Genomic DNA, 25147 nt, shown 5'->3' with positions numbered 1-25147 from the left:
TGAGAATACTATTTTAATCACAATAAGTTGGAAAAGGTGGAGACTATGTTACGAAATGTGGATAAGAGTAATTCTTTTAGGTGCGTCATTAGGGATAGCGCTAACCAAGCTACTTAGATAATGAAATACGTTTTTGAACTTACCTTGACAACGAATGGCGGCTACATATTTTTTAACGTTTTCCGTTGCAAGCCTAAGTGCGTTTATTTTATTCAGCTTCAATCCCGGCAGTAAGAAAACTTTTATTTCTTTCTGGTAATGATACAGTTTCTGATGCTCAACGACATTGTGGTCTGAACACGATCGATAAAAACAATATGCACATTGATAAATATCGTTTGCATGCTCAGTTGTAATATGTCTCATTAAACCCACTGCATCTAACATTACAGCGTCGCAATAGCAGCATTCTCTCCATTTTTCATTGACGCGTTGTGGATGCCCCTCCAAGTGGCGTACAAAATCACTGTGATGGTTTGCAACGTAATCACAGTTGATTCCCAAACATTTATATAAAGCGCAGAGACTTTTATCTTGCAGTTGTACGTCCATGCACCTCACGGGTTTTATAGAACTAAAGCGAGCCCATGGCTTCAAGGACTTCAGCACAAAGGATGCTTTCTTCTTAGTGTTGGAAGTCCCTGCAACATTTTTACCTACGCATGGTTTTGAAGTGTTGTCAGCAATACTCTTCACGTTCATCTCCTTTAAAGTTTCAATGCATCTCCCGGAATTAACACTGTCAGAGCTAGAGGATGGCTTCAAGGAAGCGTCCAGGTTGCTTGGTGACATAAGGGATGTTGTTGTAACGTTCTTATTAGCGAATGATATCACAGTGTTGTTCGCGTTCGGGGATTTCAACGTTCCAATGCATCTTTGGGATTCAACGCTGGAAGTAGAAGATGGCTTCAAGGAAGATCCCAGAGTGTTCTTGGGCACCAGGGATGCAGGTTGCATAGTAATGGATGTTCCTGCAACTTTCCTGCTGAAGAATGATGTCCCAGGGTTACTTACATTCGCGGTTTTCAATGTTCCAACGCTACTAATGTTAGAAGATGGTTTCAAGGAAGGGTCCAGGCTGTTCTGAGGCGCCAAGGATGCTGTCTTCGTAGTATTGGACGTCTCTGTAACATGCGTGCTAGCAAATGATATCACAGCGTTGCTGGCACTCGCAGTTTTCGATATTCCGATGTTTTTTGCAGATGCAACGCTACTAAAGCTAGACGGCTTTAAAGAAGATTCCAGGATATTCTGCAGCATCAGAGGTTTCGGCTTCCCAGCGTTGGATTTTCCTGGAGCGTTCATATCACCGAATGATATCTCAACGTTGCTCACGTTTGCAGTTTTCAATTTGCCGATGCATTCAGCGGATTGAACGCTATTAGAGTTTGAAGAAGGTTTCAAAGAAGATTCCAGGATATTCTTTGTGGTCTTCCCAATGTTTGACATTCCTACCGCATTCATACCAGTATATGACGTGGTAGTATGGCTCACGCTCGTAGATTTCGATGTTCCGATGTATTTTTCAGATTGAACGATATTCGGTTTCAAGGAAGAGCTCGGGATGTCCAGTGGCACTAAGAACGATGGCTCTCCAGTATTGGATGTCCCTGCAATGTTCATACTAGGGGATGATACCGCAGTACTGTCACCGAAATACTTCACATCTTGGCCTTCCAATGCAGTTGGTGTGGTAACTACACTAGACTGGATGTGACTCAACTTTGGATCAACTGACACGTTGCTTGAAACCACTGGTAAGCTTGGGACTTCCGTGCTCCTGTCAGATTGCTGGATCGATATTTCACAGATATCAGATGCCCTATTTAGCGAGATTACCCGAGTAATTTGAAAGGGTAACGGTGACGAATTCTCGTTGGATAATTGTGAAGCTCCTGACAATAAGTCACCTGACAATCGGCGGAACCTCAGTTTGGGCTTATGTTCTTCTTCTTCAGATTCCTTTTCAGTCGAACTTGAAGTTGTAATTATGCTGGGCGGGGTTGTAGGAGGTGGTGGCATATATTCTAGTTGAGATTTACATTCTTCTTCCTCCGGCGGATCAAATTTGCTATCCGTTAAAATAGAGAAAATTACCACTGGATCATCGAGTTTATCAATGTGAGCATCCTGCATGTGACGAAGCTCTTCGGCTGTGCCTATGTTCTTCCTTTCCATAACGTGAGCGTTGCAAATATGACAGAATCCACTCCACTGAATCTGTTTATGTTCAGAGTCTAAATGATATTGCAGTCCCGCAAGAATGGATGAGTAAAGAAAAGAGCATCCTTTGATCAAGCAATAATATGTCACGCCATTAACACTGTTCTGTTTAAATCCAATGTTGTCGACTCTTTGCACTCCATTCCCGCCCAATTTCGAAAGATCCGCGTTGTCATTTTTAAGATCGCTGGCGACAATTTTTGGGGTTTCTAATGTAGATTTCGTTTCAGTTTGTGCAGGTGTGCGAGGTTCACTGTCCATGCAGGTTATGCTTTCAGATTCACCAATAGTCGATGAAATTTCAATGTCTATCCAATCATCATCGTCGTCTGTGCTGCCAGCGGTATGGGCTCCTCCTTTTTCGATAGTTTTGATTGCCTCTTTAAGCCTCTGTTTACAGTCAACTGCATTCTTAATGATTTTAGATTCGTTTCCAGTAGTATTGATTTTTTCTTCTTCGTCGTCTGAGATTACGATCAAATCGTCGTCGTTTTCCTCAATCTGGAGACTATTGCTCATCGGGGTTTCTTTGGCAACATTTTCTGCGTCGTCAGAAGCATCTAGTTCTATTCGGTCTACTCGAGTTGATAAGTTGATCTTGCTTTGTGGGCTTAACTTCGGCACTGAAGGACCAACGGAGTTACTGCTGCCAGACTCACTGGTCAGCTCTAATAGTGCAGCTTCTAATGGGTCATTAGGGCCACATTTGGCGAACTCAGAGGGTAGTTGTGCTTTTCCATCGTCCAATGAGTCAACTTCCCTTGATTTATCCTGGATACCTCCCGAGTTTGTCTCCAAAGTTAGTTTTTCCACTTCTTCGCCACGTAGGGTCTCTTTCGCAGTAGCTTCAGCTGGAGCTGACGAAACACTTGCCGTGGAAGGACCAGCTTCCACAGCGTTGATACAGTCAAGCAGTACAACTTCTGCAACCATGTCTTCTTCGAAGCAATCATGTTGTGAATGCAAGTGCCCAATCACCTTTTGGTTGTCCATTTGTATATAGTTGCACATTTTACAAACATATCCGTACACAGGGATCGCGAAACCAATTTGCGACTGTAGCTCCACCATATGCCCCGCGGGACATTGAACATCAATATGTCGCTCTATTGAAAACTTAGTGTTTGTCACGTAACGACACTTGGAGCATTTATATCGGAATTCGCCCGTATGATTGGCAAAATGATTCACCCAATCATAACGTCGCAATGAGAGCTGCTTCACACATATTGGACAGGTGTGGCTGTAAAAGGTGTTCGCGGAATTTTTCTTCCTTATTTTCGTGGGTAAGGGTTGTTCTTTCGCCAATAATTGATCTTTACATTGTGGTGACAAGCGTGACACAAAAACTTCAGACCCAGGATGAGAGGTCACGTAATGGAGACAGATTTGTATTCCAGTGAAATTGCACAAAGCACATTTCAGCCTGGATTCGCTTTGGGCGTGTATATTGGGGTTGATATTTCTCAATTCGTTTTGAGTCGATCTGCGGAGGAGGTTTGCTTCGGAAAGGTATTCATCGCAGTGTTCAAGACGCACCACGCAAGGTTTAATTATATCGTAGTAATCAGTTTGGTTAGCAATGCTGGTCCTAACGTCGTCCGTATCTCCACCTTTTGCAGAATCAGCGTTAGTTGTGTTCAAATGCTCCACAACCACTGGTTGAAGTGGTTCTGAGGACATTGTTGGTCTTACGTTGACTACATTTTTATCTGGGAGGCCCTTTGCTGACGTAGCTGGTGACAAATCACTAGACTCTCCAACTTGTTCTCCTACAATTCCATGTCCCACAACTATTTTCAAAAGCTCTTCCCCATCTTCTATTCTCTCACCTTCCTCACAGCTTTGGGCCTTCTGTTGCGATGGCTCGGTGTCATCATGTGAATTTTGTCTGCTCTGTTGCAGGGGCTCCTTGCTACCTTGCGTTGATTCATTACCTTTTGCTTTCTCGGAACATTTATCTGCTAACCTACTATTTTTCGCCTGATTTTTAGCTCCATCTTCATCTGTGTCCGAATATATTTGCCATTCATCTGACTGAATTCTTTCCAAGAAAGCAGATATGGCGTTCTGTCTCTTATTCCCATGCCAGAGTACACTTTCCCTACGCCGCTTTATTTTCATCGTTTTAATTTTTGGCGCTTGGGGGACAGTTTCCTTTGGTGGAATATTTGCGGATTCAACGGGGTCTGAAGTGGAATCTGCAGAAGATTTTTGCGAGTCACTTGCCTCCTTGCCTTTAGTCCTCGCCTCTACTGTCGAGCTTCGGAGACCACTGGCTGCCAGGACTCCATCACGAATGAACATATCGTCGATGTCTTCATTGAGTTTGTCTAATTCGTTTTTTTTCTTTTTTGGTAAAGGGACATGTCGACGGCCACACGCTGCTAGGACACCATCACGGATGAACATTTCTTGAATATCGTCGTTGAGCATATCTAATTCATTTTTCCTCTTTTTGCACACATTTTTCGGTTCGGTGGTCGCGGTTTGTTTCTTTGCGACAGCAGGAGTCTCCTTCTCAGTGCTAGTATGGAACTTCTCCTTGGCTTTCGTAGAAACCTGCTTCTTGGCACCAGCGACAACCTGCTCCTCAATACCAACCTTCTTTGTGGTTTCCGTAGCAGTCTGCTTCTTGGAACCACTAGCAACGCTTTTCTCAACCCCCGTAGTAACCTGCTTTTTGACACCAACAGCAACCTGCTCCTCGGCACCAACCTTCTTCTTGGCTTCGGTAGCAGCCTGCTTCTTGGAACCACCGACAACGTTTGTCTCAACCCCTGTAGTAACCTGCTTCTTAGCATCTGCATCATCTCGCTTCTTCGTATCAGATTGGTCTTCCTTGCTGCTCGATCCTGAATTCTCAGGACAGAGAATTTTTTTGATCTTTTGAAATTTCTCAGGATCCAAGGCTTTTTCCAGCATAATAAGAACAGAACTTGAGTCAACTTTGGCTGGTGCGAATAGATTCAAAACAAAGCTTTCGAGCCATTCTTTCGTCACCTTCTCCCCTTGTTGGTTTGAGGAAGTCGTATCGGAAACCGAGGTTTGTTCAGGAGGAGCTTCTTTTTGTTGGTCTTCGAAAGTCTGTTTTTGTTCGGACGATTGTTCCTTTGCCGTATCTGCAATCGATCTTGCATTTTTAACGTCAGTTTCTGAGCTTTTTGTCGAGCCAACAGCCTTGGACTCGACAGGATTCGGGCATACCTCAGAACTGCCTGTGGTGAATTCACTTGAAGAGCTCTTCCCAGCTTTGGGAGTTTGTTCAGTTGACAATGTGCTCGTAGATTTTGGATTGGCTTTCAAGGTTCGGTCGGAAATGATTAGATCCTTGTTTAAGTCTTCGTTCTCACGAGGATGACTACTAGATGACGCAGTTTTTCTCGGCTTATCTGATTTTTTTCTATTTTCTTTGGTTTTCGCACGTTTCTCTGTCAACACTGTTTCGGCCAGATTAGAGTTATGATCACTTTCTTGATTTACTAGCTCCCGGGAAACGGTTTCTACATTTTCCTTGCTTGCCAAAGATTCATTTGTGGGGTCGATTTTTAGAGCCTTATTAGGCACAGTTTCTACTGGAGACTCGGCTTTTCTCTTTTTATTTTTCTTTGTCTTGTTGTTTGTTTCTGTCTCCTCCTTATTCACAATAATCGAAGCAGTATCCTTTAGATGTTCTCCTTCTGGCTCCTCCACGGTTTTCGCCGTTGAAATTAGGTTCTGTTTATCAGCAACTGAGGACTTTTCTTGAGCAGGTTTTTCAATATTGTCTATTGTTTTCTCTTCAATCGTATTCGCTTTAATGTTGCTGATACTTTCCACTCCCGATTGTTGGGAAGCGATCTTCCGGTGCTTGTTCTGATCCTTACTGTCACCAACTTTAGGCTTATTCACTTCGAGATTTACATCGCGGCCTCCGCCTGAATTATCGGGAACGCCACAGGATTTTTTATCTGTGCTTTTATTTGACATTGATGAATTAATCTGTTTCATATTTGCTTTGCTACCGCTTGTAGTGCCAAGATCTGGCTTCATTCCTTTAGTTTCCTTCGTTTCGATGGGAGTACTAAGATCTTCCTTGGTACCCTTACTATTTTGGTCGGTCTTCTTCTGAATTTTCGGAATTTTAAACTTTGTAGTGCTAGAACTTGTGCCTTTTTCGTAGTTTGTGCTTCGATACATAACATCAAGGAGGCTAGGCGGTGTTTGGGCTGGGACACTTTCCGGTTTAACAGCAGCATCCGAAGGACTTTGACGGTTTGCCTCACTGCGTGGATGATCTATCGTCAGTTCTGCTGCATTGTCTTTTTGCCCGGAAATAATCGCTACTTGTGTTGGAACTGCCTTCGGATCCACTGTAACATCTTGAGGACCACAATTCGGTTCATTTTCAGGCTGACCTTTCTGCAGCTCTATAGCGTTGCTTTTTTGCGTTGAAACTCCTTGCGCCTTCGCAGTAGTCCCTCGGCTAGCAAGAATTTGAGCGAGGCTTATTCTCGGTGGTTGGGGTTTCTCCGGTTTCGCAGGTTTTGCCGGTTTCTCACTCTTAAGAAGTTTACACCTTGGTTCTTTCTGATGCTGCACTTTTAAGTCTTCAAGGAGGCGTTTCTTCCTTTCTCTTCTTCTTTTTTCTTTTCTCTTCTTTTTCCTAGCTTTTGTGCCAAGTTGTATGTGCTCCAGCAGTGGTTTGGGTGTTTCCATCAAATTACCAACCGCTCCATACAGAACGGGGGAACCTAAAAAAGGATTCACTTTTACTTGCATTATAGGTTGAATTATTGACATGGATAGCTGACAGCTTCTAGTAAACTGGTCGGAATTATAGGCGGGGCTGTTGCCATGATCGGGCGCTTTTTGATCCAACTGCAGTTCAAGAGGAGAACTTTGTTGATTTGTCGTCCAGGTGCATTGGTTATGGAGACCGTGATCATAAAATTGTTCCACCGGAAATTGAGCTATCGCTGGCTTTGGTTCGCCACATGCAGCTTCTCTTGGGCTTAGTTCAGTTAAGTGATCCGCTGGTGCTTTCATGGTTTCCGATTTATCAATTTTAAGAGCCAGACGAGGATCCATTCGCGTTAAGATCCTTGGATCCTTTGCGACATTTCCCATTGATGATGTTACCCTCGATATTGAAGAAATGGGTTGGTCACACTTTTGTTCGGCAGTGAATTTTTCATAGTGGTTAACTTCAGAAACAGTTTCCAGAGGTGATATCGGTGCATTGCCTGACATACTAACAGCAAGTGATGCATAAATTCTTTGGAAATTAGGGTCATTCAGCACATACTTTAAACCGTCTAAGGTTGGCGATGCGCTTCCTTTTGAGGCTAATGAGACCATAGGCAGATTTGGGCTCAGTTCGCCTGATGAGCTCATAGGTAGGTATGGCTTTGCTTCGGCAGATGGTCTCATAGATAGATTTGGTGTCACTTTGGCAGATAGGCTCATAGGCAAATTTTGGTTCACTTTCACTGGGGACTGCAACTGATAATCCGGGACTGGTGGCTCACCTTGGGAGCTAGACTCTCTTGGTGGCGCCTTTTCATATTTCCTTCGCAATTCATCATAATATTCTTCAGAGTGAACTCGATTTGGAGAACGACGTCTAAACAATGGTTCTCCTCCCGTTCGCTCAGTTTTAGATGCAATAGCCGAAGTCTTCGTAGCTGAGGATATATCGTTCTGATTGTGCAGAAATCTATCACCAACCCGATCTGTGGGTAACGCTTTGCTTTTGCCGGCATTAGCAAATTTTTGGCATATATTTTTGAGGGCGGCTTCACATTTTTGAAGTGATTCAGGCTTTAACCTGTGAAAGATTAATAAATACAAAGCTTAGTTCTGGAAACAATTCCTCATTCTAGAGGGGAGGATCGATGGGCTTACTTTTTGTTTTCACTGGTTATCAGCTCGTGAAGCATTTCCATTTTATTGATTTGTGATTCTAATCGTTTGTCACCTTCACTCTTCATCTTCGCTATAAGTGTTTCAAGGAACGGGATATAGTCCCGCATTTCCGCCATTTTCTTATCGTAATCAAAGTTCGCCATTTTGATTTACACAATTTTTATTATCCTGCAATCAAAAAAAAAAAGTTTTATTTCAAAATAGAAAAGCTCCAATATCTTTCTATCTAATAATGTGAGAATCGTAAAACTTATCCAGCTATGTTGCCGTTGGAAATGGCACATCAACAGGTAGCAGCGAGTCTTCGCGAGAAGGATTTGCGTCAGTCGCTTTGCAAAACAGAAGAGCGTGCCAAGCTCCTGCAGTAGCAGCTGATCAATGTTCGGATTGATAAATCGCCGGATGTACTCGAGACGTGGAACTTCTCCAGGCCACAGAGCGACTGGAAGTCTAGACAGCCAGAGCCTTGGGGTTCCTGGCCTTTTGCAAAGCCGACGTCCGTTTCTTGTTTACCCACGTCAAAACTACGTTCAGCATCAGTGGAATGAATGCCACTAATTGCCCCCACCGACAGAGACCCACCGACTGTAAATCTGCCGCGAGACTGCGAAATTTGCACGACCTTATTGGATACAAACGCCGAATCAACATGAGCATGATGAAATTCTGGCGACCTCAACGAAATTGCTGCAGAAGGTGATTAGTGAACTAGCCCGGAAGTTGCCAGGGCGGCCCGCAGCCTGGAAAGAACAGCGCAGACGTACCAGTCCCCAGCCGAGAATCACCAAAAAAGAAAGTCGTGGTACTTCTTACATCACAAATTCGGAGCCTAGACACCAACAGGAAGATTAAGAAGATCGTCCAAGGTTAAATCGACCAGGGACGACTTTGCTTGGCAAACCCGCAGACGCTCTCAACCTTGGGGTAAGCCAAGACGTCCCTTAAAGATTCGTTATCATTGATGTAGAACAAACTACTTTAGGACCAGATTTTTTAAAGTGTTACAGTTTGATGGTCGATCTGCGGAAACCATATATACCGTCGCATTAAGTACGGAGTATCACGAAACCCTTCGAGGCTGCACATGTGGAGATAGCAGTTCCATCTCAGCAAGATAAGATGGCGGAAAATGGAATATACTACAAAAGGGATGCATCAGATGCGTAAACTGAGTTCAGATAAACTTGGCGTAATTAAGCCAGACTTTAAGAATATGTTGGCACAAGGGATCTGTTACCCTTCAAGTAGTCAGTGGGCTGTGTCTTAGTGTGTATATGAGGGAAGGGGGAGAGGCAAAGCCTCCAAGTTTGACACTGTAAGAATTCGAGAAAATGCTTGACAGCCTTGTTCTCGACGCAAGGGTCCCCAGTTCAAGGCTGATTGTCGGTGATTTCAATTCTTGGATCCTTGAGTGGAGTAGCAGGGAGACAAATGCAGGGGGTGTGGTCTATTAGACGTTTTTACACAGTTAGATATAATTCTGGCCAGCGAAGGTTATGTAAACACCTTACAGAAAGGAGAGTTTGCCTCAATCGTAGACCTAAACTCGTTCAGCTCTCCACTGATACGTCAGCGAGGACTACACCCATAGTGATCACCAGGCAATTTTCTTTGAGGTACTAGTGGAGCCATAGGGCGGAGAACCATCATGTCCCAAACCGAGGCAAATGTCAAGTTGGTCTGCAAAAGCTTTGGATGAGCAGACCTTTATAGAGGTGTGGCTAGACCAACCTAATAAAGCAGGCGCCTCTACGGAAAGAGCTTTCCATGTGGTCCAATGCACGCTAGGGGTCTTCATTCTTCAGTAGAAGATCAAACTATTGGTGGAATACTGAACTGGCTAGCCTTCGATCAGCCCGCCACTGAGCCAGAAGGGCGGCGGTAGGCAGAATCGACCAAGGGCAAAAAGAGCGGGCCTATAAGGAAGCCCGCAAAACCCTCAAGCTATACTTGGGGGGTATGCTTTAAGAAGCTCTGATTGGAAGCGGACTTAAACCCATGGGGCCTATAGAATTGTGATGTGTCGATTCGAGGCCCTTCATTTCCGTGGATCACGATCGATCCTGCTTTATGCAGCTTCATTTAACGCTAACAAACTGAATGCAGTCTACAAAAGAACAACCCTAAGAGTGTGCTCTGCAATCAGGACTGTTTCAGATGATGCAGTATTCGCAACCTCGGGAATGATGCCCATTCAAATCTTGGCAGGTAGGACGACGAAGATATACAATGCGAAGTGTATCTCCCCTTTATCGCAGACGAAGAACGCCGAAAGGGAGAAACATCTAAATAAATGGTAAGAGCGTTGGGAACGCTCGGAAAAGGCTCAGTGAACGCACAGGCTCATCCTTGCTATCAAGAAGTTTCTCACGAGGCATAGAGGATATCGCCAGTACTTGTACTGGTTTGAACTGGATATCTCACCCGATTGTCCAAACTGCAATGGAGTTCCAGAGGACTCCGAGCACGTATTCTTCCACTGTCCAAGATTTGTGGAAGGAAAGAAGAACCTTGAGGAGAGGTACTGGTGCTAGAAAATCTGGTGCGAAAAACGCAAGCATGTCAGGAAGCCTGGGATACGATCAACTCCATGGTCATCGAAAAGCAGAGGAGACGAGAAAAGTGCGGTAACATACGCCGCGTAGGGACGACAGGTGAGCAAGCTAAAGTGAGTTGACTTCAGCCCGTGAGGTAATACCTTATGGTGGTTCTACGGCCATGGGGGAGGGGAGTCAGGATTAGTTTTAGTGAGTAAAAATTCCACACGCCGGTGTATCCAGGTCAATATTTTTTGAAGATTTTCATCTCAAAAAAGAAAACAATCGGAACCTCCGAGCACTTAGCACATCAGCACCAAAAATCTGATGTATGATGCGTCCATATGCGGGGCATTCACTTAGAAAATATTTCGTGGATACCGCTTCCTAATTTCAGGATGGACACGTATCATCTAAAAGAATCCCTACTCTGAACATACGCCCAGCTAGTGAATTATAGCCAGCCAGAATGCCCACAATATTTCTGAAAGTCTTTCTGCTTCACGACAGAATAAACCTTGCAGTATGTTTATTTGTTTCTGACAGGAAGGGTTTGATGTTTTTAACAGTATTAAGGCTACTACACCTGCCATTATGGGAAGCTTGTTCCCAGTTTTTGATAGCAGCATTAGCCAATGTTACTGACACCCCTATTGCTGGTTCCGATCCGGGCATGGGGGATATTGAACCCTTTTTTGCTAAAGCATCCGAGATTTCATTTCCCTCAACACTGCAGAGTTGTTCCACAGTATTGAATCTTGAAACAGAGTTCAAACGGTTTTTACATTCTTAAGCGATTTTTGAAGTAATCAAAGGACTCTGTAAGGCGAATACCATTCAGTTATCTCTTTTTTGTAAATAATACTGGGTTGGCGGGCTAGTCCACTACCTCTCGTTCGCAAGGAAAACGAAGCTTTGCGTCTTTGCGATGACTATCTCCGGTTGAACGAAGTCATTATTCCGGACAAGTATTCAATCATACATCTGTAGAATTTCACGAACAAATTACATGGTCAACAGGAGGATAGAACTTTTGTCTACTGTGACCCGCAAACGGACAAAATGCGATCTTATGTCCTCGCCAGCTTGAAAAAGCAGACCCCGTGCATCGCGTTTGAGTGGTCAAGCTACGCGAAAGTAAAGTTGCTAAGTGACCACATCAGCACATCAAAATGCCAAACAGAATTTCACATTGACATCGTAGGCGTTTTAGCATACTCGCAAGGACATACGTCCATGCGTGACCCTGATGGACAGGTTCACGCGATGGCCAGAAATAGTGCAGATCAAAAACATACCGCCAGAAACGGTACCAGATCGGAAGAACCAGCGGCCTATGGTCACAGTTAATAAACTTGGATATTTAACCCAAAAGAGAGGGGTCTGTGGACCAAAAAAAAGAAGTCAGTTACTTTTCAAGTGATCCAGTCCGTCATCAAGTGGACGCGAACTCCCTGCATCTTTAACAAAAAAATTCACTTCGGCACCCATGTCGTGTTTGCGGTTGCGGTTTGCGACCAAATGCGGTATACATTTCGATAATCATTGCATTCTGCCGCATCTTTCACTTCCCTGACCAGCGCAACAATAAATTCTCTTCATTCTGTCACGGCGTACACAACGTTGAACTTCCTGGGATTCCGTTCACCGAGTGATCGGGGGTAGTCACTTTGTTCTTAATAATTGTTGGCGTGACAACCCAATTAGATCAAGGTCTTGAAGCGTGTTTGAGCACTTCAGTCAAGAACGTAACGGTAGGCTACAACACTAAAATACACTGTAGGAGGCACTGTGGCCAAACGACCTTCGAAGGATAGACAAAATTTTTTTCGTGCACCCGCGGATTAATGATGACCAAAGTCCGAGGTGTTTGAGGAAACCTGATATGGCCCATTGAACCCCTCCACGTCCTTCAGCCAAGGCACATGAAGAACCATAACGAGGAAAAAAGGTATCGTTGACGAATCCAACTCTTACCGAGTTTTTGCCTCAGTGAAGTAGCTGGCATTTTGCATATTCATCAGTCGCTCGGATAACAGTCACTTTCTGCACTAGGAAGCACCCAAGTACCCTCCAGCTTTCGCACTCAAGACGAATGCCTCCAGGGAGATCAAAGACTTGGGTAGGTAAGCATTAGTGACCACTCCGGGGTGCCCGATTGGCGCTGTAGTGCCCCATTTCGATGCCACAAACTTCTAACACCGTGACTGATGTCGGAAGGGCAAAGGAAGCAAAATCCAATCGGCCCTGATCTTCGGAGCCACCCCGTAGCATTTACGAAAAATAGCAACTCCTCTACCGTGCAACTCAAGATCCCTCACCAACCGTTTCGTAATACGGCAATACGAGTTGTAGGGTACGCCAAGTCTGGCGGCATGGTTCGTATAAATCCGTGCCTCATGTAAACAGCCGTATACTTGTACAGGTGTTGTTATAAAATGACCAGATCCTCCCCCGTTTAGTGCAGATGGTAAGAATTCGCCATCTGAAATGCGGGTAGATTCCACTTTCCACAATGGCCAGACGTACGCCGACTGTACCCCCCTCTCCCCGGGTACTGCCAAGAGCAGAGCCCCACGTTGCAAGTCCGTTAGTGCGCTACCTCTCCTCTATGCTCCTCATAACTGGGAACTCAGAGGAGGGTGAGTGTGCCACCCAGTCTATTCAACGTGTTCCTACCTGGGGTAAGTCGCCTGTCGCCACTGAGCCTTAATATTTGCTAGCAGCACCACTCGGAATACACCGGCAAATCCTGGGACCCCCCCCCTACAGGTCTAAGATGGCATGTTCCAAACAACTGCGGGCAAAATGATACACGGGTTGTCCATCTGAATGGTAAAGGTTTTTGAGGTAGACAAATTTTCCCCATTTCAACCCGCGCACATCTGAGCGGTGCAACCACGAAGATGGGCCTATTAGCCCAAGTAATGTAATGGCCCAATGAAGTATGGGATGGCCTCCTATTCAGAACAGATTAAATTAAATAGATGTGTCGTAATGGACGTAGATGCTGAGAATTGTCAGAAAGACCATCTAAATCGATTACGGTCAATTATAAGGCAGGACTATCTGACCGTCTAGGTCCACCAGCCCTCACACGCGTGCATGTCTCTCTACTAGCTAGACTCGGGAATGTGGGAGGCTCCCTTGCGATTGGTCATAATCAATTCAGGTGGCCTTTTCGGCCATCCTTATCATCTACGTGGTCCATGAGAGGAGGACGGGCTTGAAATTTAAACTCCATTTTGCCTCTTCAGCTACTTTAAACTAAGAGCGGAATGTAGAATGTCAAACTACAAGGCCTTCATAACACTAATTTGGACATATGGAACTCAGCTCTAGACGATTATCAAAAGTGGAAATATTTCTGTCAGCTTCATATGAATGCCGAAAATTTCTAACACAGCCCCGCGGCTAGGCGTCATTGCTGACAGTTTCTGGCAGTTTGTTCCACTTCTTGAGGGGAAAGCGGTCTTTTTCCCCAGAAGTTTACATCCTTCAACTGTTCTATACCACGTAGTTCAAGGGTGGTCCACTGATTGTTTGATATTTCATTATCAGTCAACTTGGGGCAGTAGGTTCCTCAATGTGTGCTACTAATGAAGTCATCGCGAGATATTAAGGCTGGGCAGTGCGAATTTAAAAAATGTTGAAATTCAACCGAGGTACTTAGCGAGAAATCTCCTGTCAAAGAGACGATTTCGGCACCTGAAAAGAAGAAGTATAATAAGTTGAAGTTGATGTACACATAAACACCGAACAGGTAGTGTTACAAGAAATTTGGTATTGATTAACGGTCAATGCCATCGCAAATGTTGCCGCTGTAGGATATCGCTTGTAAAGATACGAGATATCACTTAGTCACCCCACCTCTGTAGAAGAAGGTTTCATCCATGGCGGAGGCAACTTATCACACGCTGTGTCTGAAAGTAGTTCCCTGATGTTTGTCGCTCCGTTATATGTGTATATTCATAAAACACAACATGAGTGCGCGTTTTCACAAACAAGCTTGGTCGAAGCATCTTTTCTTTTGTTATAGGATTCACTTGACGAACCCTCAATCATTAAACGAAAAAAATGCTTCCGTCAAGCTTAAGCCTGAGCAAGGTGGTTTTCACCTTGGTTGTAGCTTGCACTCTTCCTATGGTTTGCAAATGTACATATATAAGGGAGCGTTTAACATCTGCGGACCAGTTTAACACCCAGGACAAAACCGTCATCCTTTTTTTAAAAGGTTGGGTAGCCCACAGAGGGCGCTAAAGGCGAAAGTGCGCTCTCAAAATCTATTTGGTCTGTGAATATCTTTACCACGGCAAAATGAAATAGAGAGGCAAGAGTGTGTTAACTCAAAAAACCCGAACCGCGAAAAGAAACCAGTGCCATGAGGTAATACTGAAATGGTAATCCTATGGATGAATTGTTAGATCCACACGCTTGCCAAACCTCAACAAGTCGTCTCTAACTCATATGTGTGGACTGTGTGGTTGGCTTGGTTTATGTAAGTTTGCAAGCGGGTGCTACCAATCCGATAGTGTCGGTATTTTTGCAGCAAATAAAAGGGAATCTGCTTGCCTGCTCAGAACACACTAAGCATTTGCAAACGTGCGGATGGCGATGTTTGGTTACTAAGCTAAGCGACTGTGACGGTTTGGAGTTTGCGCCAAGTGCCAAGGCATAAGGCCGAACAAATTCACGTGAGCTTGAGTGAAACAATAAAATAGTGGAATCAACCAATGGAGAACTGCGTTATGAAATTGCTTCACGCATTAACGCAATGTCGTCCGTTCTGTCGTTCTCTATGTTTCTGAGTGTTGGCTGACTATAAGAGACAATGAACGGCGTCTTGCGGTAATGGAGACGAAGATGTTGTGTTGGACTGGTGGCGTAACACGTTTTGATCACATCCGAAATGAGGTGCTCAGAGGTGGCGGTGAGGAAGACGGGGCGGCAACCCTGTCGGCCAAACCAAAACCAAGTGGCCGAGGAGAACTTCCATAGTGGTGGCACCGGGAGACGCTGTACTCACTTTGGCTTGCCGGCCGTGATGCAATAAGCGAATGCTCCAAAGGCCTAATCAGGGCGATCAGACCCGAGTCTGTACGGGGACTCATCTGAAGTGGCAATATGATCACGAAACCTTACCAGGTGTATACTGATACCATGGGAACCGGGATAGCCCCTGGACTCTCATATTTCGGGTGAACTGCCATTATATGTGAGTACAACTCGGTTGTTTGCGGTTGGTTTCCTAATGGGAGTTTCATGGGGGTTGTGGTTGTGCTTAAGCGAGAAGAGACCTTCGGGCCTCGGCGTGGTGTTGCGTTTCAACACGGGTGCCGTACTCCTCAGTTCGGTAGAGATTTAGGTAGGTCTTGCATCCACCAGTATAAATGTTAAGCCATGCACTTGGTATAGACTGGTACCGTTATTGCGGAGCTTTGATTTTGGTCACAAAATCAATCCGTGTCCTAAGAAGACCGTGGGATTAAGTCTTCCAGACAGGTGCTCACGTAAAACCCTCAAGGACTTAACATCCGAAATGAGGATATCCGCGATCGATATGGAGTTGCACCGATCATGGAAAAACTGTGAGATAGACGTTTTCGATGGTATAGTCACGTAATTCGCCCTAACGAGAATTCGCTTGTCAAGATTGGTCTGAACATCGAAGACGATGGTAAACAACCAAAAGGCACGCCGAAACAACGGTGGCTTGATACGCTGGATGGAGGTTTAAAAGCCTCGAGATTGCATCCAGATCAGGCATTTGAGCCGATCCCGCTTGTGAACGGGACGAAGGGCGCTCGTATGTAGAAACTGAATTGGTAAAGGCAGCGACTGAAACCATTACATGCGACATGGGCCTTTCTTGAAGAGAAAAGCCAGAGCAGGAAGTCAGATATGAATAGAAAAAAAACCATTTAATTTTCCAGAAAGTATATCCCAATTGGGCTATTTCATTACTGGAGCTTTTTGTCTAGCAGAAAAGGAAGGAGTCAATCAAATTAAAGACAAATTTTAATTTCAGTTTTTATTGAAAGATAATTGGAATCACAAATTATGCTATCTCGCAAATATGACACCACATTGTCGCCGAAATAACGTTTCTTCTGCAGGACGTTCGCCGCAATGAATTACTCCCGACCAGTCTTAACACACAGCAGTCGCCATTTCTTATGACAAGAATTCCGATTGCAACACCATTTTACTACAAAATGCTCCTCACACCATTAAGTATTCAATCTCGAAATTGCGTTTTGAGAAGTACATTGGTTCTTTTCCCAGATTCAGTTCACCATTTGGTCGGTGTAGATTAAATCTCTTCTCGTTCGAAGAAAGTTACCTAGAAAAAACAAATCGGTAATAACAAAAAACGAAAGAATAAGAAATGCATAGTACCTCTGATTAATGTACGTCAGGCTCACTTCTGGCGTTTTAGCAGACATCGAGCTCGTTTCGAGATGTGTAATGCCGACCACGCTTAATAAGGAAGATATAAGGTACGAAGGATCAAAATCGGGTAACAACTTTGTTCGATCAAGAGTGGATGAAGATGGACACACAACGAGCCAGCATAAATTACTCAACGAAAATGTTCCCAGCTTTACGATGAGTCTTGGCCAAAGAAGGCATCGAAGGGGTAGGATCAAGTAGGATTCACACCCTCAAAATGCAATTATGAAAAAGGACCCGAAGGAAGAGGAAAAAGCGGCACCTACCAAACGGCTTGTCAACACTCGGGTCAAGGAACATTTAAAAGAAGCTGAGCTAATAAAACTTGGCAGAGAAACACATATTAATTCTGCAGTCACCCGGCATATTGTAGAACATGACCATAGGATGGAGAGGGTAACAGTTCTGAAAGAGGACAAGCGCAACAATTTGGACCCTTACGAGAGTTTTTTCATTGAAAAAGGGCAATCAGGAGCATCGGCTGAATGCAGATATGGGTAACGCGCACTCATATCTGTATTCATCGACACCGGGATATGTTAGTTAAGAATTAAGATATAATCAAGGCCTGGTCATTAAGATAACTATAATAGACTAAAATAGTATATATTTAGATTAAGGATATTGTTGGGATTATTCCGCTGAAGAAGGGGGCAAGTGGCTGCCGAAATACGCATTCGGGAAAATAATAATAGTTGACGCAACAATCCATATTGGATCAGGGCCTTGAAGTGTGTTAGAGCACTTCATTTAAGACTGTAACGGTACACTACAGGATTACAGTACCCTGTAGAAGGCAATGTGATCAGCATTGCGCTCGTCCAAGATTATTACCCTGATTTGACTCAGGTACGCATTCACAGCTGCTTCGACTGGTATACGACGTCAAATCACGATACAAATTCCACTGCCACCATTGAGATTTGAACCGCGACCTTCCGTACGACAGCCTTGCGCCCTAACCACTCAGCTATCCGGATACGCGGGGAAATAAACTAAAGTCATTGACAAAAAGGAAAGTAGAATCAGTTTGTTCGCGCACATAGATTTTGAGACATCCATTTAAGGGAAACCTTAAATCTAAAATTTACCGCAATGTCGTCCTGTCCTGTCGCCCTTTATGGTTCTGAGTGTTGGCCGACTATAAACATATTTCGAACTCCTGACAATCTTTTTGAATAATTTAAGCCAGAAACAAAGTTACCCGGCATTAGACCGCCGGAAGTCATAACTAGAGTTCTCCAATTGCGGAACGTGTAGTGACTCCAATTTTCATCTGAAACCAAAAAACTCTTCATTTTACATTACTACCTTATTTTCTAAGAAATCGAAATGGCTAAAATTAAAAATTTTGCAGATGTTCAAAAATATATATATCAATTTTCACCATTTTCTCAATAATTATGCAATAAAAGCACCCTTGCAAATAAGATATCATCCTCATTGTTGGTTCATATTCTTAATAATTTTATAAAGAACGATAATTCCAAATTTTATAATGATCGATTCATTACTTTTTAAGTTAGAATTCGGGCAAATATGCAACAAATCGAGAAACCAGAAGCAGATATGAAAGGCTTTGTGTATTTCTTACGTAAAAATCTTTGAATGGAGATTTGTCTTATTAGAACCTAGCACGTAATGTATATGCAAATATAATGACAGAATATTCACTTTCCCGTGTTACTGACATTCAAAGTCTTTGAATTGAATCAACAACTTCAACGTAGTTATAATTTCGTTAATAATTCCGCGATTTTCACCAAACCTAGTAGAATCATGCCTTATATTATTGCAGTTAACTTAAGGGGCTTTCGCAGTCAATTACTAAAAGTTATATTGATATACTGTAATTAACCTTATTTGAAAAGATATTGGTATGGAGGGTATTTCGGAGTCCAGACACCGTGATTTTTTTCCGATTTTTGGATTGGGTAGGTTGTGAGGATGGGTCTATGAATGGAAGGAAAGAAAGGCCATTCTCAGCCCTCGCCCTCCTGAGGAAAAGTACTAATCGAGATCCTTCATTTGATACCCCACATCACTATATTCAAAGAAAAATTTCGAACAAAATGATTAGAATACGTTTTTGAGGACGAATTGACCATACCATCGAAGACGCCTCTGTCGCAACTTTTCCACGAATGGTGCAACCCCATAACGATCGGATATCCTCATTTCGGATGTGAAAGTCCTGGGGGTTTAACGTGAGTACCTGCCGTGTAGGCATAATTCCACGGTCCTCTTCGGACACGGATTGATTTTGGGACCACAATCAGAGCCCCGCCATGCAAGCACAGCGGTCCTGGTTTATATTGAGTGCAGGCTCAGCATTCATACCAGCGGATGTGAGGCCTCTCTAACACCTCTGCCGCAACTAAAGGGTACGGCAGCCGAGTTGTACAGTGCAACTCCACGCTCGAGCTCTGTCCGCAATGTAGGCATAACCACAACCACCATGAAATTCCCACTAGGGGGCCGCAAATAACTGGGCCGAGAACACATCCTCCAGGAGCATATGCTCTCAGAGGGCCGTCCCGGTTCACATGGTACCAGATAACCTCCGGTGAGGCTTCGTGGTCGAAGCCACTTCAGATGAGACCCTTGCAGACTCGGGTCTGATTGCTCTCCTTGAGTACGTGGCGACGGAACTCCCAACGGGTTAACTGGTCATTTCGGATATGATCAAAACGTGTGACGCCAGTAGTCCAACGCAACATCTTCGTCTCCGTTACCGCAAGACGCCGTTCATTGTCTTTTATGGTTCGCCAACACTCAGAACCATAGTGAGCGACAGGACGGACGACATTGCAGTAAATTTGAGATTTGAGACGTTGGTTGATACGTCGATCACAAAGAGCACCAGTTGTGAAACGCCACTTCATCCAGGTTGCGTTAATGCGTGAGACAATTTCATAACGCAGTTCTCCATTGGCTGATAGCGTTGACCCGGGCAGTTCCCGGCAGATCACTGCCGCTGCAGTGATTGTGCCTGGTTCATGAGGATCGGTTGTCAAAAATTCAGTTTTGTTTAGATTCAATTTGAGACCGTGTTGTATGAGGCGATCATTCCATTTTTGGACTAGTTGCTCGAGATCATTTTTGCTATCAGATGCAAGGAAAACATCATCTGCACAAAGCAGTATTTAGGGCGCTGGACCTTGGATACCCCGTGTGACGGTGTCCATAACAAGAACAAAGAGGAGTCGTGAAAAGGCGCTTCCTTGATGAACACCAACAGAGACACGAAGCAGTTTTGATGCACCCGCCATACTTCGAACTTTACTTTTCGGATCGTGATGGAGCAATTAAACCCAGCGCACGAGTTCTTCTCGTACTAAGTGTTGTCGTAAAGCATACCAGATGAGTTCGTGTGGCACACGCAAAAACGCTTTCTCTAGATCCAGAAAGCAGCGTGTATTGCGTCAGTAGTTCCGCAGTTTTTGACAAATCCGGCTTGACCACGGTTATTTCAACGATTTCGCGAATACGGTTGTCAAGAATGCGTTCAAAAATCTTCACGGTATGGGAAAGTAACCGGATCGGACGGTAATTTGAACATTCTGCTGCACTACCTTTCTTTTTCCATATTGGAACAGTGGTACTTTCTTGCCAGTCAGATGGTGTTCTTCCTTCCTGAATAACCCGATTAAGAAATTCACTGAGCCAGTGTTGGGTCCCAGCTCTTCGCTTTCCGGAGCTCAGATGCGATGTCGTCAGATCCTGTGGCTTTCCCCGATTTCATTCGTTTTATTGACTCCTCCACTTCATTTGCGCTGACAGTGACTCCTAGGGGGTTTTACGTGAGTACCTGTCTTGTGGACTTAATCCCACGGTCTTCTTAAGACACGGATTGATTTTGTGACCACAATCAGAGCCCCGCTGTGACAAGCAACAACGGTACCAGTCTATACCGAGCGCATGGTTCAGTATTCATACTGATGGATGCAAGACCTACTAAAATCTCTACCGAACTAAGGAGTACGGCACCCGTGTTGAAACGCAATACCACGCCGAGGCCCGAAGGTCTCTTTTCGCTTGAACACAACCACAACCACCATGAAACTCCCACTAGGGGGGCCAACTGCAAAAAACCGAGCTGTACTCACATACAACGAGAGTTCACCTGAAGTATGAGAGTCCAGGGGCTATCCCGGTTCCCATGGTACCAGTATACCCCTGGTAAGGTTTCGTGACCAATTTGCCACTTCAGATGAGTCCCCGTGCAGACTCGGGTTTGATCGCCCTAATTAGGCCTTTGGAGAATTCGCCTATTGCATCACGGCCGGCAAGCCAATGCGATACAGCGTCTCAGGGTGCCATCGCTATGGATGTTTTCCTCGGCCACTTGGTTTTGGTTCGGCAGATAGTGTTGCCACCCCGTCTTCCTCCTCGCCACCTCTGAGCATCAAGTTGCGCTGACAGGTGGAATTGGTCCAAATGTCGGCAATGATTGTAGAAGTGGAGGATGAGGAAATTCTTCAGTTGAAATCTGCTCGAAGTAATCTCGCCATCTATCTGTTGCGGCTCGACGGTTGGTAAGCAAAGTACCGTTCTTGTCATTAACGCAACAGAAGTGTTCGATATCCTGTGTAACGTACACACGGCTTTTAGCAAGTCGATACAGATCTCTCTCGCCATCCCGAGTGTCCAGTTTATCGTAAAGATTTTTGTAATGGTCCGCTCGGGTGAGAGCGACGTCTCTCTTTGCTTCCCGATTAGCGTTCTTATAAATTTGCCAATTAGCAGGCGTTTTATCGTCGAGAAATTTGTAGTAGAGGCGTTTCTTTTCACGGACCTTATTTCAACATCATCATTCCAAAGCCAAGTATCTCGGTTGATGTACCCGGTTGCTTACCCGGCTTAGTGACCCCAGGGGTTCCAGAGGCCGCTTTGTGGATCGTGTCTTTCATTTGGTTCCATGATTCTTCCACATTCGTAATGGTCGGCAATCGTATGAGTTTGATCGTTTCTTCTTTCTTCTCACCAAATCGTCACCATTTAATGCGCCGTGGGCCAGTGCGTTCCTCACGCTGTTTTATCGGTGGCTATACTATGTATACATAAATAATAACCCATCATCATTTATGGTAGTACAGTAGTAGCTAAGCGGCAACCACACTTTTACATTCAAAACTTGCGTTAGCAGAAACTATCATACCGGAAAATCGGAAATAAATCACAATAGCACATCTGCAGTTCATCTGGGAACCAAAATCCTCCCCAAATAAAGATAATAATAGTAGAATACTAGATTTCTTAAATTTTCTCGAAAAACCCCTCAAATCCACTCCGTAATGTAGGCTATAGCACAACCATGATTTTGGAAAGTTTGGTGGAAATCATACTATTATTAACAAAGTTACATCTTATCTGTTTTGCGAAAATGCACTGCACCTCATATCATATGTAAAATGTCAATATCACATTAAAGTTCACATACGCCACGAATTTTACACAAATGAGATCGCCGAACTCTCAAAGATTCTTTCATAAGAAATCCACAGAAACTTTTTTCATCTACTTCAGGTTCAGAGCTTCCTTCTGTTGCCACCATTTTGATTTTATGGCGTCACTTGCCCACGATATTTACTGTTTGACACTCAAGCTGGTGGGGTTATGTATGCTGCCAAGAAATCAGCCACATTACCCTACCCTCGTACTACAAATTTTCGCTCTACAAAATGACTGAGCACATTTTGAAATTGGCATTGGTATTAGTGAAATATTAGACTATGATGTCTTCACGCGCAGGCTATAGAATCTACACACACACATTTATCATTAAGCTGAGTGTGTTCATATCCACAGTAGATCTACTATAGGCAGTACCCACACACTTGCGAATGTTCTGCATAAATTTCCTTAAATCGTATTGGTAAGAGAGAGAGAGCTTGCTTTTGCTATTCTGGTACTACTGCCGTGCTCACCCATATAGCAAAAAGTTGTTTCATGTATTCATTTATACATAGGCAAAAACTTGGCGATCTCACCAACACATTGGCAAGTCCGGGCGTTATGTCAAACACAGCTGATTGGATTTTCATTACATCTCGCTCACACTCAAGGGCAAAACAATTTGAAATCGTGCGTACTCGCACTGATTTGCCCTCTTGAGGGGCAAGGGGGAGTGTGGTAGCTGTCTAGTATCTAACTGTGTATTAGGCTATGATGGCCTCACGAACAGGCTATAGAATTTACACACACATTTATCATTAAGCTGTGTGTGTCCATAGCCCGATGATCCATAGAACACACACTAATAAGTGCCATTACATGACTAATTAGTGGTTTACATTCCATAGCTAATCACAAACACATTCACATTTCACTTCACAATTTGAACGTAAAATTCATTTTGGAAGACCTGAAAAGTTCGCATAAACACACAGCAGTCCTTATCCGATGATTAAATAGCTTTTATTCGCAACGTCACAAAATTCGGAGCATCAAATGACACTAAAAAAAATACTCCGCCCCCTGCAACGTCTGGAACTTACCTCCGCGAACAACAAACACGAACTGAACACGTCAAATAACGAACTGCGCACTTCACTCCATCGTGCGAAAATCAACTAGTCCACTGCAACTTGCATGCAACTGGGAACAAGTTTCATGCAACATGGTCAACGTAACCGAAAACAGCTGTATTCAATTTAGCGCGCAGACAAAGCGTGGGGGAAACCCAGTCACGGAAAATCGCTCTCCACAATGTTACTTGAAACCAACAACCAAGTTTTCACTAACCACTTCTAGCATTGCATTCCCAGGATCCCATAAATGCACTTTAAGTCCGGATAAATAAGGTATTTTCGACAACATCCACCACCGGCGATAGTCTGTTCGGCGCGAACTGGGCTATGGGATTTGTCAACAGGAACAAGACTGTTTTCTCCCTCTTCGCTCTCTGCAGCAAACGTTCCCAGTCGGTTTGTACTAAACTTTAACGAAAAAGATGCGTAACCTTCCGTTTCCAACAGATGGCAGTGCAGCCCACCCCTGATTTGACGTTTGATATAAAAATGGCAACGCCATACGATGAGGATGGCTACAACTGACGAGGTGAATAACTGACGTACGTTGAATACAGTTATGAATCAAAGAAATGGAGATTGCAACAAGCTTCAAAATCATTCGATGTCTGATAGTGCGTGTGAATACATTAGAATTGAAGTCGGAAGTGAGTTTTAAATTCCAAGTGTTATTAAATAATCTTATTCGAGGCGTTTTGTTGCTAGAACTTACAATTAAAAAAGAAAAAGTGAACTTTAATGGTGCCAATAGTAGCGAGTAGGATAAAACGGTCCCGGGAGGATTCCCCGGAAAAGATGCTCATTAGAGACAAGTTAAAAATGGCTAAAAGTGCTGGAGTGTCGTCACAAAATCGTTTTTCGGTTTTGGCTGATGAGGTTACTGATCCCTCAATTTCCGAAAAGGAACAAGCACAAAAAAAAATTAAAGTACCGCCAACAACTTTCACGGAGCTACAACGTAAGACTAGTCTCGCCATGCTTGGGGAATTGAAAATTGATAAATTTTCCATTAAAATTATTTCAATTGGACGCAGACTCTTACTAGAGGATATTGCGGATTATGATAAGTTATTGGCTTACTTAACGGCCAAAAACGTAAAATATTTCACATACCAACGGCCAGAATTGCGCTCCATTAAAATATTGTTATCAGGGCTGCATGAGAAATGAGAATTGAGAGCGCATAAAGCCATTATGCACACATTGGTATATATTTTATTATATTGAATAATGGCGTCACCTCCAGTTTATGACATCCAATGCATGCAGTGTAACAAACCTGAATCCGCGCGCTCTAAGTTCCTCAATTGCGACGATTACTGCGGGAAATCTTACCACATCAAATACCTAGGTATTCCTGCAGTATTCTTAGAGACTTGAGCAAAGTTCGCTAAAAACATATCTTATCGCTGCAACACTTGCCATGGCTCCACGTTGTCTGATGCAATACAGTTGCTCAATAAACAGTCCTCGACCTTGGCCGCCATTCAGCGC

General features: G+C 43.9%; 1 protein-coding gene across 1 annotated transcript in view; it reads right to left on the bottom strand.

The window, feature by feature from the left end:
- LOC119655632 overlaps window positions 1-24707 on the bottom strand; it is a 32168-nt gene extending 7461 nt beyond the window's left edge. The window contains exons 1-3 of the mRNA XM_038061602.1: window positions 23621-24707; window positions 8110-8298; window positions 144-8032 (exon numbers count right to left, since the gene is read on the bottom strand). Coding sequence (XP_037917530.1) covers window positions 144-8032; window positions 8110-8273 — 8053 coding nt within the window. The 5' untranslated portion in view covers window positions 8274-8298; window positions 23621-24707. The remainder of the gene's footprint in view (window positions 1-143; window positions 8033-8109; window positions 8299-23620) is intronic.
- Window positions 24708-25147: the final 440 nt, after the last annotated feature.

This window comes from Hermetia illucens, chromosome 4 (assembly GCF_905115235.1).
Source record: "Hermetia illucens chromosome 4, iHerIll2.2.curated.20191125, whole genome shotgun sequence".
Taxonomy (NCBI): domain Eukaryota; kingdom Metazoa; phylum Arthropoda; class Insecta; order Diptera; family Stratiomyidae; genus Hermetia; species Hermetia illucens.
Note: the sequence above shows the minus strand (reverse complement) of the source record. Positions and strands in the feature narration are given on the sequence as shown.